The 16269-nt window shown below is 45.4% G+C and overlaps 1 protein-coding gene and 1 non-coding gene across 3 annotated transcripts in view; one reads left to right on the top strand and one right to left on the bottom strand.

The window, feature by feature from the left end:
* The first annotated feature begins 344 nt into the window (after positions 1-344).
* The window catches only part of GALNT12 (polypeptide N-acetylgalactosaminyltransferase 12), a 41358-nt gene continuing 25433 nt past the window's right edge, over positions 345-16269 (top strand). For both annotated transcript variants that reach the window (XM_024126076.2, XM_055087077.1), the window contains exons 1-2: positions 345-716; positions 14279-14448. In XM_024126076.2, coding sequence (XP_023981844.1) covers positions 352-716; positions 14279-14448 — 535 coding nt within the window. In that variant the 5' untranslated portion in view covers positions 345-351. The remainder of the gene's footprint in view (positions 717-14278; positions 14449-16269) is intronic.
* Positions 11910-11982, bottom strand: TRNAE-UUC (transfer RNA glutamic acid (anticodon UUC)). Its single transcript has one exon. It is a non-coding gene; the product is annotated as a tRNA-Glu (tRNA).

Genomic DNA, 16269 nt, shown 5'->3' with positions numbered 1-16269 from the left:
ACTGTGTAGGGGTCAGATGAGATATTGGCAGTGAAATTCATAGCGCCCTGCACAGCGCATTCGGCCAACATTTACGGATCACCTACGACTTGCCAGGCGCTGAGCTGAGGGTTTTAACGGCCGTTACCTTTTTAATAAAGCACACAGCCCACGAAGAAGGTGCCCGTCTCAGCGAGCCCTCCTGAGGCCCCTGTAAAAGTTCGCCCCTTCGTTGGGCAGGCGGGGCGGGAAGGGGGCGGGGCGCAGGTGGGGCGGGCCGGGGGCGGGGCGGCGCGCCGGTTCCGGGATACGGGTCGCGGGCTGCGCCACCGCTTCGGGGCGCGCCGGACGCTGGCCGCAGCTGGCGGGCGCATGTGGGGGCGCGCGGCGCGGAGGCGCTGCCCGCGAGGGCTGCGGCGCGGCCGGGAGGCGCTGCTGGCACTGGTGGCGTTCCTGGCGCTGGCCGGGCTGGGCTCGGTGCTGCGGGCGCGGCGCAGGTCCGGGACGGCCGAGCTGGGACTCCCACGCACCCCGCGCTCCGGGCGGCGAGACCCGGTTCTGCCGCGGCCGCCGGTGCTGGAGGACGCTCTGGGCGCCCGAGGCGAGGCAGTGCGGCTGCAGCTGCAGGGCGAAGAGCTGCGGCTGCAGGAGGAGAGCGTGCGGCTGCATCAGATCAACATCTACCTCAGCGACCGCATCTCGCTGCACCGCCGCCTGCCCGAGCGCTGGAACCCTCTGTGAGTCCCCAGGTGGCGGGAGAAGCACCGCCCTCGGAGTCCCCGGGCCTCAGTTTCTGCAGCTGTGAAGTGGCAAGGTGGAACCGGGGTCTCGAAAGACCTGGGGATCTCGCGTCTTATTGAGTCACTCGGAAGGGGGCAATGAAAGTGTTCATACTACGGGGTGGGAGGGAAAGTTTTAAAAAATGAACATGAAAAAATCTCAGAAATTGACAAATCTGCAGACAGGTTTTAGGTGAGACCCTTTGGGTGCCCTTCCTGGGTCCAAAGGCACCCCCAGTCCAGTTAAGCCTTCCTGCTTTGGCAAAGCTAAGGACCTGTGGGGTTCTAGACAGGCTGCATTCACTCACCTGGGTGCAACTGTGTGCACCAGGGCCCATGAATCAACCAGGAGGGGTGGGCCCACCGGGCAGGTGAGATGAAAGGTGCCTGGAAGGGCAAGTCAGAAGCCAGAAGCCTCCTTGCCCTCTCTCTGGGAGTTGGACTCCTGACCTTTAAGTGGAGGAAGTCAGGAAGGAGCGGCTGCTGGGAAGGGCTCCTCTGGCTGTGGTCCAGCAGAGCTCACTCCTGTGGGTGACACAGTCCTGGAACCTGTGTGGTCAGAGGCCTAATTCCTGTTGGAGCTGCTGTCTGGAGGGGTTGTACCCACTGCTTAGGTAAGAAGGGAACAAGCTGGCAGGTGGAGGATGGCCCTCCTGGCCTTCTATCTCCTTTCCTCTTTTGGTAGGGATCTTCCAGGTCCCTGCTGGAGCCCCCTCCTTAAAGACTTTGAGGGAAAGAGGGCTCAGAGAGAGGGTTCTGGAGCCAAGTGGGCAGCCTCCTGTATGTACCAGGCATCTGCCACTCCTCCCTGCTCCTTGTCCCTCCTGCTTTACAGGTGTGGAAATTGGCCCAGAGAGGTCAGGTGACTCACCCAAGGCCCCACAGCTGGAAAGTGGTGGAACTGGCCTTGGGGGACTGTGACCCTCCTGGCCCCCATGGTACTGTGCTGATTTCAGGATTTTAGGCAACTGCTCTGTGCATCCTTGGTCAGAGAGAGCATGAATGTCTGCAGGAGGAGGCCCCACCTCTGCCCTCACTGGCAAAGTTTGAATGGATTTGCACCTCACTGTCTCTGCTGTTTTTCAGGATCTGCTCATGCCTAGCCTATGCTTTTACCTTAGGCATTTTCACTGTTTATCTTTTTGAGTCGAGCTTTGTTTGTTGGGGTTGGTGGTAGTTCCTCCTCTTCAGCCAAATGGCTGAATATATGTTTATCTCCTTAAAACGCCAAGGGTGCTCACTGAGGCAAGGTCTAGGGGAAGCTTTCAGGTCAGACTCAGGGTTCAGACCCAGCTCATGTGAAATAAAATCGTGGCTCTTTTGCTCCTCAGCTCTGTGATGTTGGGCAATTTATCTAGCCTCTCTGAGCCTCAATTTCCCTATCGGCAAAATAGGGGATGAGTAGAAATAACACAACCTAGGAGTTAATAAAACACCTGGGAACACACTGTGTACTCAGTTCTTATTAGTTTTTCCTGCCTTCCCTGTTGCCGACAATACACTCAGGAGGTTGCTTTTAAGTCATCCAGGGATTGGTCATTAGGTTTTTCTTTTCCGGGTTCCAGCTTTCTCTGTTGTCCCAGGTTGTGAAGTCTCTTTGAAACATTGTGATGACCTGTGGGGCTTATGGTGTCCCATCTCCATGGTGACACAGCTGCCCTGTGTCCTATCAGGATTTGCTTATAGATCCTGCTATTGCAATGACCCTGGGAAGTTAATCCAAACCCAGCATGATAAGGAGTGTGAATGCCTCCTGTCTTTAATTCCTGCAGCAAGGCCTGTTGGGTCATTCTTGCCTAGAGAGAAAGGTGAGCTCCATCTGTGTCGGTCTCAGCCCAGCCAGGCCTTGAGGTATAACTTAGATGTAGCCAGTAGTGTCAAGGCCTTTCACGAAGACTCACTTTTATTATAGTTCATACGGGCATGAGGACCTAATAAGGTCTTGAGATTTAGTCTGAGAAACCAGAATGGCAGATTATGAGTTCACAGTCGGGGTCCTGGGTGAAGGGGAGGGTTGGAACTAATTAATAAGCAGAGGTGTGGTTAGGATCCTTGAATGTCATTGGAGGAAGGTCCTGAGGGAGCATCCAGTCTAACCAGAGAGGAAAAGCCATGCCCCCAAGGTAACACACAGATCTGGGGCAGAGCTGACGTAGAACCCAGATCTTTTATTCCCTCCTCCCTTTTGAGATGGAGGCAATTATTTATCTATTAATTTTAATTATAAGAACGATACATTTTCACTCTAGAAAAGTTTGCATATACAGAGAAGCAAAAAAAAAAAAAAAAAGAAAAGAAAAATCATCCATAAACCTACCATCCTGGGAAGAACCACTATTAACATTTTGCTGTGTATCCTTCTAGACTTTTCCAGGTATAGAAATAGATTCTGAAAAAGATACGGGTAAGTGGGTGAGAACATATTCAGACATGAGTATGTACAAAGGCCCACACACGTTTTTAACCAAAGTCTTTGCACTACAGGGGATAAATGTGTTATCATAGGCAAGGGACTGTTTGGCTTGGTTCTTCTGGCATCTGCAAGCCTTGGTAGCTAATAGAGACACTTCGAAGTATGGGCTCTAATTCCTCAAGACTTGGTGTAGACGCTGGCCCTTCTGTGAGACTAATAATTCACATGCTAGTAGATTAGTGCATCGCTTTTTTTCTATTAGTTACAGCACTGAATCGAGGAGGAAAAGGAGGAGGAGGAGGAGGAGGAGGATGACAAGGAATTCTTGCATGGTAGTATAGTAAGTATAGGGTTTGCAAAACTCTTTCACAAATACCGTCTCATTTGAGCCTAGCAAGGGGAGGGAACTTTCACTGTGAGATGGCAGCAGGCCAAAGTGGGGAGCCAGATAGCTGGGTTTGTGGCCTTAGGGAACTTTGAAAAATTATGTGAGGGATCTTCCCCAGAATGATTAAATAGAGTTTTGGTGGATAAGGCCTAGGCTGAGGCTGATGTGCAACTAGTGTTGAAAGCTACTGGCTTAGAGCCTTTGGATTTCTCACTCCGAAGATTAAGGGTGGGTGCTTTTGAGGGCGTGGGAGATTACCAGAATTAGGCAAAGTGGGGATTGATAACAGGTCAAATGCAGATGAAACTAGTGGTAACATCACAGTCAGTTACAAGGTGTGTCACAAGTGGATGGTAGCTAATCATGTACCAATACTTACAGGAAGTTTTAGTTTTCGTAGATAAAGGAAGCCTTGAGATAATCCTATACTGTTATTCTCATTTGCATTCTGACCTCTTTAGCAGGAGAGAAAGGTGGAGTGACAGCGCCCTTGGGGCTGTGCATTTCCACTGCACATGTATGGGGATGCCACGCATGTGAACATCAGCTATTCTCTGCCACTGCCAAGGAGTTGTGAACTGCTGGTTAGAAAAGTGTGTAAATAATACACACAGGTGTTTGCATTTCCTGAACAACATGCATTTCCTGAGAAACGTCACACATGGTGTGGAGATTAGACTGATGTTTCTTTGCTTCCCCAACAAGGTTGTAAACTGAGGCTATTTTATTAGTTTTTACTAGACCCATCTTGTTGTCAGAGTGGCGTCCTTTCTTTGAATCAGTACTTTAAGTCTACAGAACGTGTTCCTTTTGATTAGAGTTTTCATGATACCTTCTCCCATCCTTTTACTTTCACTTCTTCTGTGACCTTAGCTTTTAGGCATTTCTCTAATTAGCATGTTGCTGGATTTTGTGTTGTCATTAAAAAAAAAATCCAGACTGACAGTCTTTGGCTTTAACTAGATAGTTATGTCCATTTATACTTACTGCGCTTACTAATACTTTAGTGTTTGATTATGCATAATATATGTTATACATATGTTATTATACATAACAAATAGAATAATAGATTATTCTATTTGTTATGATTTTTCTATGTTTTTTCCCTTTTTTCCATACTGCTTTTTGAATTGATAGAACCTTCTGGTTCCATTTTTCTCTCTATTAATTTGGCAGTTATCTATTTACAATCTTTAGTGGTAAATTTGAGAGTATATATTTAACTGAAAAAAGTCTAAAGTTAATCGATAACTATGGATCCTAGAATGCTTTAACATTGATCACTTTCTTTCCCAATTTGTATGTCATTTTACTCCACTATTTTAATTCTGTCTTTTTAAACCAACACATTAGACATTTTTTAAAATGCAGTATTTGTTTACATTTATCCACACGTTTACCATTTTCTCTTCCCATCATTCTTTCCTGAATGGTCATCTTTGGATCTCAGACATATTTCTGGGATTCTTTTCTTCTTCCTGAAATATATCATGTATTTCTTGCTGTAGACAAGGTTATTGTTGTAAACACTCAGTTTTATTTATCTGAAAATGTTTTTATTTTGCTCTTGTTCTCAAAAAATAGTTTAGTTGGGTATATAATTCCAGGTTGATAGTTTGGCATTTGAAGATAGTATTCCACTGTCCCCTGGCTTGCTCATTGCTGTGAGATGTCTATACTGAGTTAAATTTGCCGTCATTCTTGTTTCTTTGTCATTCATTTGAGGTCCTCTTTTATTTATTTAAGCATAGTCAGCATACTTATTTTATGCTCTGTCTGATATCTCTAATATCCAGGTTCATAGATTTCCTTGTTTCTGTACTCCGAGGACTTCTTTTACTTTTTTGTAAGCTGATCCATGCATTTAAAAGATTTTTTTAAAGTATTTATCAAGAATTTTGGGGGGGTCCTTTACCAAGAGGCGTTCCCAGATATTTTAAATCTTTCATACTGCCTTGAGTGGAAGTCCTATATTCACTTTAAAAAAAGACTTATTTTCTCTATTAGTTAGGGTTCTTTGGTTGAAAGTGACTGAAAACTCAATGCAAACTGACTTAAATATAAAAGAAAATATATTGACTTCTATGACAGAGAAGTCTGGGATTAGAACTGGGTTCAGATTATTCTGGGCCCTGAATACAGGGACTCAACTGATTTCATCAGGAAAATGTTGATTGGTCAGGCCTGGGGCATGTGACCTTCTTAGAGGGGTGTGTATATGTGCATATGTATACACAAGTGTGTGCACACACATTGTATGTATATGTGTGTGTGTGTGTGTGTCTCCAGCCCTGCACAAACCATACAGCTTAAGAGTCCAGGAGGCATGGTTCCTGAAAGAGCAAAGTGCAGTAAGATAAAGAAAGGAAAAAGCATTCTGGGCCAATAAAACACACCTATGTATATTATGACTTCCCTGTCCTGTTCTCCAAAGGATATGAATTTTCTTTTTTTTTTTTTTTTTTTCTTTGCGGTATGCGGGCCTCTCACTGTTGTGGCCTCTCCCATTGTGGAGCACAGGCTCCAGACGCGCAGGCTCAGCGGCCATGGCTCACAGGCCCAGCCGCTCTGCGGCATGTGGGATCCTCCTGGACCGGGGCACAAACCTGTGTCCCCTGCATCGGCAGGCAGACTCTCAACCACTGCGCCACCAGGGAAGCCCTGAATTTTCATTTTTTTTAAAGATGTTTATGTGATAACCTAAATATAATATAAAAGAAGATCTGGAAGTATTTGCCGCACCCATTCATTCATATCCATAAAATACATAGACATATATTGCACTGGTGGAGATTATGGTAGTCCGCACCCAGTAGGGTTGTTATGGAGGCTAAAGGGAATAATGCATGTAGAATGCTTAGCACACTGCCTATCATGTAGTAGGCACTCAATAAATGTTACTATTATTACTAGGTACAGTGCAAAGCATGCAGAAAATACAGAGAAAAACACAATTCAGCCCCTGCCCTTACAAAGCACATGGATTATACCAGAAAGTTAAGGAAAGGATGGCTTACTATGATTTAGCAGTGAATTTGGTTCTGAGCTCTCTTTTATCTCCTATGCAGACGTGGAACCCTGAGTGATGCATAGCTGCCCTTGCCTATTGGAAGGATGCACAGCTTTTTATCACCCAGGAAAAGGGGAAAGTGTTTTTCCTGGAAGCAAATTTAGAGATATTCATGAAGGATATATTGAACTTCATGAAGGAGAATGCTTTTAAAGGATGTTTTATCTTCTTTTTTTTTTTCAATTGAAGTATAGTCGATTTACAATGCTGTGTTACTTTCTGGTGTACATCAAAGTGATTTAGTTATATATATGTGTATATATATATATATATATATATATATGCTTTTCCATTTTGGTTTATTACAGGATATTGAATATAGTTCCCTGTGCTATACAGTAGGACTTTGTTGTTTACCTATTTTATTTATAGTAGTTTATATTTGCTAATCCCAAACTCCTAATTTATCCTTCCCTCACCCGTTTTCCCCTGCAGTAACCATAAGTTTTTTATCTATGTCTGTGAGTCTGTTTGTTTTGTAAATAAGTTCACTTGTGTCATATTTTAGATTCCACATATAAGTGATATTATATGGTATTTGTCTTTCTCTTTCTGACTCCCTTCACTTGGTATGGTAATCTCTGGGTCCACCCATGTTGCTGCAAATGGCATTATCTTATGCTTTTTTATGTCTGTGTAGTATTGCATTATATATATATATATGTGTGTGTGTGTGTGTGTGTGTATGTGTGTATATACCACATCTTCTTTATCCATTCATCTGTCGATGGACATTTAGGTTGCTTCCATGTCTTGGCTATTGTAAAGAGATATTTTAAAGAACAAAGGAGAAACTATACCACACCAACAACAAAAAAAGGAGAGGGCAGAATGTTAAATATTACTCAGTGAAGACATTTGCTATGGGAAGCTAAAGAAATATGATTCAGCTTTTTAAAAATCTTTCTTGTGATTATAAAAATGATGCATGTTCATTATAGAACTATTTTATTTTATTATTTTTTAATAAATATTTTTATTTTTATTTATTTTTGGCTGAGTTGGGTCTTTGTCGCTGCACGCGGGCTTTCTCTAGTTGTGGCGAGCAGGGCTACTCTTCGTTGTGGTGTATGGGCTTCTCGTTGCAGTGGCTTTTCTTGTTGCAGAGCATGGCTGTAGGCGCATGGGCTTCAGTAGTTGTGGCACGCGGGCTCAGTAATTGTGGCTCGCGGGCTCTAGAGCACAGGCTCGCTCAGTAGTTGTGGTGCACGGGCTTAGTTGCTCCGCGGCATGTGGGATCTTCCCGCACCAGGGCTCGAACCCGTGTCCCCTGCATTGGCAGGCGTATTCTTAACCACTGCGCCACCAGGGGAGCCCTATAGAACAATTTTAGAATGCAGAAAAATATAAAGAATTAAATAAGAATCAGTGATAATCCCACTGCTCAAGAGATCACCATTGTTAACATTCTTGGCATATTTCTTTCTATTGTTTACTGTTTATGTGTGAGTGCAGGCACACACACTTTGTTGTTCGAAGAACTGACATGATGCTGTTTATAGATCTGTACCCTGCTTTTCTGATTAAACGTCAGAGTGTGGTTGTCCTTTTTTTATTGCTAAATATTCTCTGAAAACATGGCTTTGGATGGCCATGTAGCGTTTCTTCATGCAACCATGAACGTTTATCCTCCGACATTTAAATTGTTTACAGAATTTCACTATTATAAATAATGTTACAAAGAAAAATTTTTACGACAAGCCTCCTTCAGGGTATCTCTGATTATTCACTTGGGTGAGAAATTCTTAGATGTATTGATATGAGATGAATGAGAAGAGGAACATTTTAAAGCTCTGAGTGTAGGGAATTCCCTGGCGGGCCAGTGGTTAGGACTCCAAGCTCTCACTGCTGAGGGCCCTGTTTGGGGAACTAAGATCCCATATGCAGCACAGCATGGCCAAAAAAAAAAAAAAATGTTTAATAATAAAAAAAAAAGAAAGCTCTGAGTGTATATTGCTAAATTGGTATCTTGTAATCTAAGAGCACACAAATAGCCCACCTGGACATTTGAGAACAGTGCCCTTGAACTTCTGGATTTTGCACAGCAGTGAAAACACATAAAAACACTGAGGAGGGGCTGACATACAGTCCCAACTCTATTTGGTCAAACAGAGCTTGTCTTGCTCTCCTATTTACTCCCATCATGAGAGGAAATAAATTTTAATCCAAAACAGTAAGGATGTGATTTCAAACTAAAGGACAGTTCTTTAAATTGAATAAATTTCATGGTTGAAAACCTCATTGTCCTTATTTCTACTCATTTCTCTTTGGACTGGTGCATATGTGAAACTAAATTTTATCTTTACCTTGTTTTTAAAGATAAAAAAATCTTTATTTTTAGTTTCACAAAAACACATTTTTTTCATGTAGTATAAGCAATTCTTTCTGATGCTTCTAGTGGGCTATGGTGGCTTTTCTTTGCATCCTGTCTAGTACTCAGAGAATATTAAATCCAGACATAATTATTAATATTCTTATGCATATATGTGTGTGTTTTCCATTTGCTCTAACATATATTTGGAGGAAGGCAACTGTTTTTTGTTTTTGTTTTCATCAACATTTTCTTAATTAAAAAAATTTTTGTCTCTGATTTTTTATTCTTTTAAATTTTATTTTGTTCTATTTTATTTTTAAAATTTAAAAATTTTTCAGATTTTTTATACAAATTTTAAAGGTTACTTTACCTTTAGATTGATTACAAAATGTTAGCTATATTTCCCATATTGTACAATACATCCTTGAGCCTATCTTACGTCCAATAATTTGCACCCCGCCACCACTGATAACCACTGGTTTGTTCTCTGTATCTGTGAGTCTGCTTCTTTTTTGTTATATTCACTAGTTTGTTGTATTTTTTAGACTCCACATATAAGTGATGTCATATAGTGTTTGTCTTTCTCTGTCTGACTTATTTTATTTCACTTAGCATAATGCCCTCCAAGTCCATCCACATTGCTACAAATAGCAAAATTTTGTTCTTTTTTATGGCTGAGTAGTATTCCACTGTATATATCTGCCACATCTTCTTATCCATTCATCTTTTGATGGACACTTAGGTTGCTTCCATATCTTGGCAATTGTAAATAATGGTGCTATGAATAGTTGGGGTGCATGTATCTCCAAATTAGTGTTTTTGTTTTTTTTCAGACATATACCCAGGAGTGGAATTCCTGGGTCATATGGTAGTTCTATTTTTAGTTTTTCGAGGAATGTCCATACTGTTTTCCACAGTCTGCACCAACTTACATTCCCACCAACAGTGTACAAGGGTTCCTTTTTCTCCACATCCTCAGGGGCCGCTGTTTTGGTAGAAGTGGGAATGAATGAGAAGGGAGAGGGCCTTGGAGAGGGCCACTAAGGTTGAGATACGTGTAGGTCAGAATTGGCTTGGTGTTTGGGTACACCCTTTGCAACATTAAAAATTTTCTTTTCTTCTTTTTGTATTAAACTTTTAATTTTGAAAAATTCAAACCTAGAGAAAATTTGCTAGAATAGCCAAAATCCTCTATATCCTTCACCTAGACCCACTCATTATTTTGCCACATTTACTTAATTTTTCTCTTTCTATATCCTATAATATTATACACATTTGAGAATAAGTTACAGAGATGATAATCTTTTATCCTTTGTTACTTCAGTGTGTATTTTCTAAAAACAAGGACATTCTCTCATGATACCATGAAGGTAGTTATCAAATTAAGGAAATTTATACAATATCAGATGTTTCCAACTGTCCCAACTTTTAGAGCAACTTTTTTCTTCCTTACCCAGTATCTAATTGAGAATCAAGTAGGACATTTAGTTGTCCTGCCTCTTTAGTCTCCTTTAGTCTGAGATGGTTCCTCAGACTCTCATTGTCTTTTAGGACAGTCACGTTTTTTTAAAAGAGTACAGGCCTGTTGGTTTATAAAATGTCAATTCAGGCCTGCCTGATAGTTTCCTTGGGATTTATTTCAGCGTATGTGTGACCATAAAACTTAATGACTTAAAACAGCAATGAACGTTTATTATTTCGCATAATTTCTGTGGGTCAGGGATTTGTGAGTGCGTTATCTGAGTGGTCTGGCTTGGGAGTCTCTCATGAGACTGTAGTCAAAATGCTACCTGGGGTTTTTGTCATCTCAAGGTTTGATTGGGGCTGTTGAGGCTGGAGGATCTGCTTTTAGGATGGCCCATCATATGCTGGAAAGTCTGCCTGGGCTGTCCTGGCTGTCAGAAGCCTCAGTTCCTCTCCACATAGATCTCTTCATGGGACACTTGAGTGTCCTCACTACATAGTGGCTGGCTTTCCCCAGAATGGATGGTCCATGGGAGGGAACAAAGAGGAACCTTCGGTGTCTTATGACCTGGTCTTAGAAGCCACATGCTGTTACTCCTGCTGCATTCTGTTCATGTGTGGTGGTTTTAAAATATACCTACAAATTCTTTGATAGTCTTCCCTTTAAAAGAAGGAGCCTAATTCTCCTCCCCTTGAATATGGGCTGGACTCCCCTCTGTGGAGCACAGCGCCAAGTAACCACTTCCGTGATTCAGAAGACCAGCGTGTCCAAGAATTCAGGTCCCGCTGGCTAGGGCTGGTGGGAATGCCTTATCGCTTCAGGACACTCCTGGGTATATGTCTGAAAAAAAACAAAAACAATAATTTGAAGATACATGCACCCCAAATATTCATAGCACCATTATTTACAGCATGGTCATGCCTCCAGCCTACAGGTGAAGCAGGCATGAGAATGTAAAGGGGGCTGAGAAGAGCCAGCCCCTCTCAGAGACTCTCAGATAAGCCTATTCATGTGGCAAGGCCACCCCAGTGATGGCAGAACCTGGGCTGCTGCCCGGGTAGCCTTGGAGCCCTCTACAGAAACTGTCCTGGAACTTAGGAAAAGGGACCTGGAGCTACTTAGAAGACCCTGAGAGGGATGAGAGGAGAAATTGCCTGTTTCTTGGTGGGAGGGAGGGCTGGTTGAGGAGAGGGGATGTAGGGATCTTTATTTAGATTCTGATGGCGCACCTGAGCCTCCCGCAGGGTCAAAGGCATGAGCCAGAACCCTGTGACAAGATGGCACAGGGACACAAGGAGCTCAGCCAAGTACATACACACTTGCAGGCGCTCTGAGAACTCTCCAGGCTCCCCCGCCTCTCAGCCTTGTTTTTAAAATAGGAACAGTAAATGCTAACATAGGAAGAGGTTTTGAGAGTGAAATAAAGTACTACATTTCATCGATTCTAAGGCATTTTTTTTTTCTTTTTTTTGGCCACGTGGTGCAGCTTGTGGGATCTTAGTTCCCTGACCAGGGATTGAACCTGGGCCCTCGGCAGTGAAAGTGCAGAGTCCTAACCACTGGACCACCAGGGAATTCCCTCTGAGGCAGGGGTCCCCAAACCCCAGGTCTGTTAGGAACCGGGCCGCACAGCAGGAGGTGAGCGGCAGGGCAGCGGGCGGTGCTTCATCTGCCGCTCCCCATTGCCTGCATTACCGCCTGGACCATCTCCACACCCCCTACCCCCATCCGTGGAAGAATTGTCTTCCACGAAACCGGTCCCTGGTGCCAAAAAGGTTGGGGACCGCTGCTCTAAGGCACTTTAAAAAAAGTATTTAAACATTTCTGAAATTAGGATGTCTCTTAAAATCAGAGCACCCTGCACTTATGATTGGTAGCATTTGTCTTTCTTATTGGTTCATAAGAGAATGGTGTGTCTTCCAACCATTGGAAGACACACCATTAATTTTGATGAAAGCTTATAGACTGGAGATATGATAACACTAAGGAATTGCTAACTTTTAAAGTGTTACAATGATATTGTGTTCATTATGAAAAGAATCTTTATCTCTTAGGTATATATATTGAAATACTTATGGATGCTGCGGTATGCTGGGTTTTGCTTAAAAATAGTCTGGGATGGGGGGAGTGGGTGAAGACAAAGATGAATCAAGACCATGTGTTAAGGACCACTGAAATTAGGTGAAAGGTTCACAGGACTTTCTTATACTGTTCTCTCTACTTTTTGCATGTTTGAAAATTTTCATAATAAAATAAAAGGAAAAAAAAAGAAAGAAGTTGTGTACACAAAAGGCTTTTCCTCTGCTTTTTGTGGGACTGGGTCCCTCATTATTCAGGCCTCATCCTAAATGTCACCTCCTGGAGGGGCCCTCCCTGATTACATGTTCTGTGGTTGCCTCCGTTCCCCCTTCCTACTCCCCTCTGTAGTTGCTCTCTCTTTCATCCCCCTCCTTTTCTTCATAGCACCCTAACTTTCTGAAATTATTGGTGTGTTTGCTTATTTGATTATTGTCCCCCTGATTGTAAGCTCTGGGAAGCAGGGGCTTTTCCTATCTGGCACATAGTAGGTGATCAGGAAATGATCGGTGACCGACTGACACAGGGTCCACTGCTACAGTGCCTGGCACGTGGTAGATAGTCAATAGATGTTGGTTTCACCCCTCACCCTGCTTGGTTCTCCATCTCTTTGATCTTGCACTTAGCTTATCTGTAAGACCTTCCCTTTCTGCCCCCGGAGGCTGGCCAGTCTTCAACATTTATCTTCTTCTCGAATTTCCACCCCATCCCTTGGTCTGGCCTTTAGCCAGGCCAGCCTTCAAACCCTGGTCCTTCTGGTGTCCCTTGTGGGTTTCTGTTCCTCCCCTATCTTGCTGTCAGCCATGTCCTGATTTCCAGGCACTGCCTACTCCCTGGGATGACACTGGGAGTTTGTCATCCATTACTCTGAGGAGAGAATTCTGTGTCAACCTGGAACCTTCTGTGCAAAGTAACAGAAAACCCTACCAAAAAAAGAGGGAGCTAAATGGTTCTTATCACTGCCAGCCAAGCCCTAACCCCAGAGAGATGGGTGGGCTCAGCCCCCCCCTCACCACGAGACTGCCACAGAATGGAACGGGAGGGTGGGTGGTGGCAGTGGTATGGGGGCCGGGGCGTAGTCAGTGTTCTCTACAGAGCCCTTCCTGGAATGTTCACGCATCCTAGCCATGGTTCCAGTTTATGCATTCAGTGCATCACCTTTGAAAACATAGCCCCTGCTGGGATGCAGAGTAGGAAAGATGCTGGGAGAAGGTAGGGGGAGACTCAAGTGGTGGTGAGTTCTGGAGCACGGAGAGTGATACCTGCTGAAACGGAGACGTGAGCAAGGTGCTGTAGGAGCAAGGAGGGGTGAGCACCTGCCCCACACAGGTGTCCCCAGGCTTTTCCAGAGAAGGCGGGGTGAGATTTTCTTGAAAGAGGACAGAGAGTGTGCCAGGGAGGAAAGGGTGCAGTCTGAGCAAAGGCCTCAGTGGGATTGGAAGGGCGTGGACAGATGGGAGAGCTGTTGCGCGGGGAAAAGTGACAGTCCCCCTCCCTTCTGATTCTGCTGAGTTTGCATGTTGCACAAATCTGAAAATTGCTTTAAAGCTTAAAAACAGCATCTGCAGTTCAAGCTCGTTAAGTATTTAAAACCTTTTTAAAGAATCTGCTGCGTCTCCTAATGGAACACTGGGGACTCTGGAAGATCCCAGCAGGCTATTTGCCATTCCCCGGGGGAGGCCCCAGGACCGAGACCTACGTCCCCTTCATCACTCCATCCCCAGCACCAGCCTGGGCCTGGTACATGCAGTCAACAGTGGGGTCTTGATTCCTGAAGTTGTGTTGTGTTCGCAGGTGCAAAGAGAAGAAGTACAATTATGATCAATTGCCCACGACATCTGTCATCATAACATTTTATAATGAAGCCTGGTCCACTCTCCTTCGGACAGTTTACAGTGTCCTCGAGACATCCCCAGACACCCTGCTGGAAGAAGTTATCCTTGTAGATGACTACAGCGATCGAGGTGAGCCCCTGACATGGGCTCTTGGAAGAGCCTGCCCTTCTGTGGCTGTGCCTGGGAGGTGAGAGTGTGACGTGGGACATATAGAACAGGCCTGGAAGGACAGGCTTCCTGCACCCCTCTGTGCCTGGCCTCTCCCCTCAGGGTGTTCAGAGCCAGGTGGGGGGAGGCAGATGTGATGGCAGAGGGCTCTACCACGTGGTGCTACGGGACTCACCCCGCCTGGGTGCTCAGGAGGGGATGGTTGACCTTAATCTTGAAGGCTGGGTTTGCAGACGGCAAAGGTGGAGGGAGGCGTTTCAAGTGGAGGGCACAGAATATGGAAAGACTTAGAGGTGCAGTGCTGTGTGGACTGTGTAGGATCTGCAAGTAGTTCCGGAAGGACAGAGGGCCGGCTGCTGCAGTGAGTAGCAAGAGAGGAGCGGCGGTGGGGTTGGGGGAGAGGGCTCAGGCCTTTGACCCGAGGCCGAGGAGTTGGGGCTTTGTCCTGAGGGCAGGGAGAACCAAGGCAGAGTTTCAAGCAGGAGACCAGTTTTGCCCTTTGGGGAATCCCTCCGGGCTGGAGTGTGGAGAATGGGGTACTAGGGAGCTCTGCAGGGAGGCCAGGGGGCTGTGGAGGTGGCCCAGGTGGGAGATGGAGACTTGGGAGTCGGGTGGGAGGGGAGGGCAGGGCAGGGCAGGCGCGTGGGAGGAGGGATACCCGGGAGGTGGCATCCACAGGCCCAGAAACTGGCTGAGGTGTGAGGCGGACCCTCGGGCTTCCGGCTTGGGTCTCCTGGTGAATGGTGATGTGGTCCCAGAGCTAGAAAAGCCATTTAGGGCAGGAGGGGCAGGTCTGGCAGGGGAAGGGGGGCATTTGGCCTTGAACATGTTGAGTTTGGGATGAGATCAAAAAGGGGCAGCCTAGACAGAAGAACTGAAACCAGGGAGAGGCATTGCATTGAAAGGGTGGTGGTTGTCCCTACAGACCTAACCAGTGACCTGGGATCCAGCAATTCACATGCAGTCCAAGGCTGGCCCTTTATTATTCAGTGAACATTTTTTGAATGTGTGCTAGGCACTGGGGATTCCGTGGGAAACAAGACAAATCTCTGCTCTCATAAAACTCACATTCTAAAGAGGTGGGTGGAGATGGTCAATAAACATATAAAGAACATAACATAATATATGCATCACATAGTACAACACAATATAACATAGCATACCATAATAGAACGTGATACTATAATATAGCACGAGTAGGAAGTGCTCTGAAAGAATACTGGGAGCAGGAGAGCCAGCGGGACTTGGGCACCAGGCCTACTCTAGCTGGTGGAGATCAGGGAGGCCTCTTTGAGGAGGTAGCCTTTAAGCCAGAAGCTACAGTGTGGAGAAGGGGGCAGCCCAGTGAAGGTCTGAGGAGAGGGGCCGGGCTGGAAGCAGCAGGTGCAGAAGCTGAAACAGCAGCCATTTTCCAGGTCAGACCACCGGCTAGTGGAGGGTGACCTGGGGGATGAGGTTGCAGGGTGGGCAGGGCCAGATCAGGTGGGGCCTCGGAGGCCAATCTAACGGGTTTAGCTTAAATAGGAGCCTGTTGGGAGCTGCCTGAGGGCTATCGGGAGAGCTGGAGCGTTGCTAGGTCTTGGGGACTCTCTGTGCTGCGCTGTGGAGCAAGGCTGATGTTGGGGGCGGACACGGATGGAAGGGGGAGGGGTGTAGGGGCTGCCGTGGCCTTGCCTGGCTGGGGTTAGCCGTGTCCATGGAGCGGTAGTCAGCCAGCACATCTCTGGCCACTAGCTGACGTGAGGGCAGCTAAGCTTAAGTGAGGGGAAATGTCACGGCCCT

The sequence above is a fragment of the Physeter macrocephalus genome, chromosome 9 (genome assembly GCF_002837175.3).
Source record: "Physeter macrocephalus isolate SW-GA chromosome 9, ASM283717v5, whole genome shotgun sequence".
NCBI lineage: Eukaryota > Metazoa > Chordata > Mammalia > Artiodactyla > Physeteridae > Physeter > Physeter macrocephalus.
The sequence above is the reverse complement of the archived record's forward strand: the minus strand, read 5'-3'. Positions and strand labels throughout refer to the sequence as shown.